Below are 1055 nucleotides of genomic sequence, written 5' to 3'. Positions count from 1 at the left end.
CGAGGAGTCAGGGAGCCTCTTTGTCCCCAGAGGAACACACGTCTGTGGGAAGGAAGACAGTGGTGAGAGGCTGGCTTGGGGTCCCGCAGCCCCTCACCCTGGGTACGCCCCCATCCTGCCCAGCGTGTGGTGGGGAAGGGGGGCTGCGGGCTGGAGACTGGCATGGCCTCAGGCTGTTACCTGACTTGGGCAGCATGACCGCCATGTCGTCGGTGAGCCCCACGGTGGGGTAGAAGTCCCGGAAGGCCTTCACAGCTTGGGGACTTGGCTCCTGGGTCCGGCCTGGGGCAAAGCATGGCCCCTGTGAGCTCTGTGGCTCGCAGAGGCGAGGGCAGGGGAGACGGGAGGCTCTTCCTCGAGAGTCGACAGCACACCCACCGCCCACGATTGGGCAGGTTGTGCACTGCACAAAAGTGCCTGCCTGGCTGAAGGCCCAGTGGGGACTGGAAGCCACCCAGAGGGGGTGTCCTTTCCTCATTCATTCAAGAGCGTCTGGGAGATTGGGATGGCCCGGCTGTTCCCCAGGGCCACGTCCCCTGGGCCCCACGCCCCTCGGGCTCCCAAAACAAGCCTCCAGCCCTTGCCCCAACCTCTGCACCTTGGGGAACCCTTGGCCTACTCTGCCAAGGTCCCCAGAAATTAAGGCAAAACAGGCTCTCAGCCCCTGCTCAGCTCTCAGGCAGTGGGGCCCCACCCACAGGGAGCCAGAGAGGTGCTCGAGCTTCCTCGGGGGTGCCTGGGCCTCAGAGTCCCCTCGGGCCAACCTCCGCCCATCTGAAGAGCTGTGGGGGCCCCCCACCCCTGCGTGGTCCTTCTCGGCTTGGACTCAAGGGTGATGGATGGGGGGAGGCAGGTCCTGCAGGGGCGGGGCTGGGGAGGCTGCAGGGGTGGGGCCTGGCTGGGGCCCTCACAGTAGAGCTGCACCATGGTGCTGAGCGCCCCCCGCAGCTCCTTGTAGATATAGACCACGGCGAAGGAGTTGTAGTCTGCATCCACGATGCGCACGTCCAGGTAGCCCAGGGCTGCTGGGGACGCAAGGCAACCATCGCAAGTAG

At 65.6% G+C, this 1055-nt stretch overlaps 1 protein-coding gene across 1 annotated transcript; it reads right to left on the bottom strand.

Moving 5' to 3' along the window:
* LOC120227829 (lipocalin-15-like) lies at window positions 1-1038 on the bottom strand (the record flags this gene model as incomplete). The annotated part of the gene is made up of 3 exons (XM_039225841.1): window positions 1-42; window positions 181-282; window positions 912-1038. Coding segments are annotated over 3 exons (264 nt in total), but the record flags the coding sequence as incomplete, so codon positions are not given.
* Window positions 1039-1055: the final 17 nt, after the last annotated feature.

The sequence above is a fragment of the Hyaena hyaena genome, unplaced genomic scaffold, assembly GCF_003009895.1.
Source record: "Hyaena hyaena isolate Hyena2069 unplaced genomic scaffold, ASM300989v1 scaffold_5439, whole genome shotgun sequence".
Classification (NCBI taxonomy): domain Eukaryota; kingdom Metazoa; phylum Chordata; class Mammalia; order Carnivora; family Hyaenidae; genus Hyaena; species Hyaena hyaena.
The sequence above is the reverse complement of the archived record's forward strand: the minus strand, read 5'-3'. Positions and strand labels throughout refer to the sequence as shown.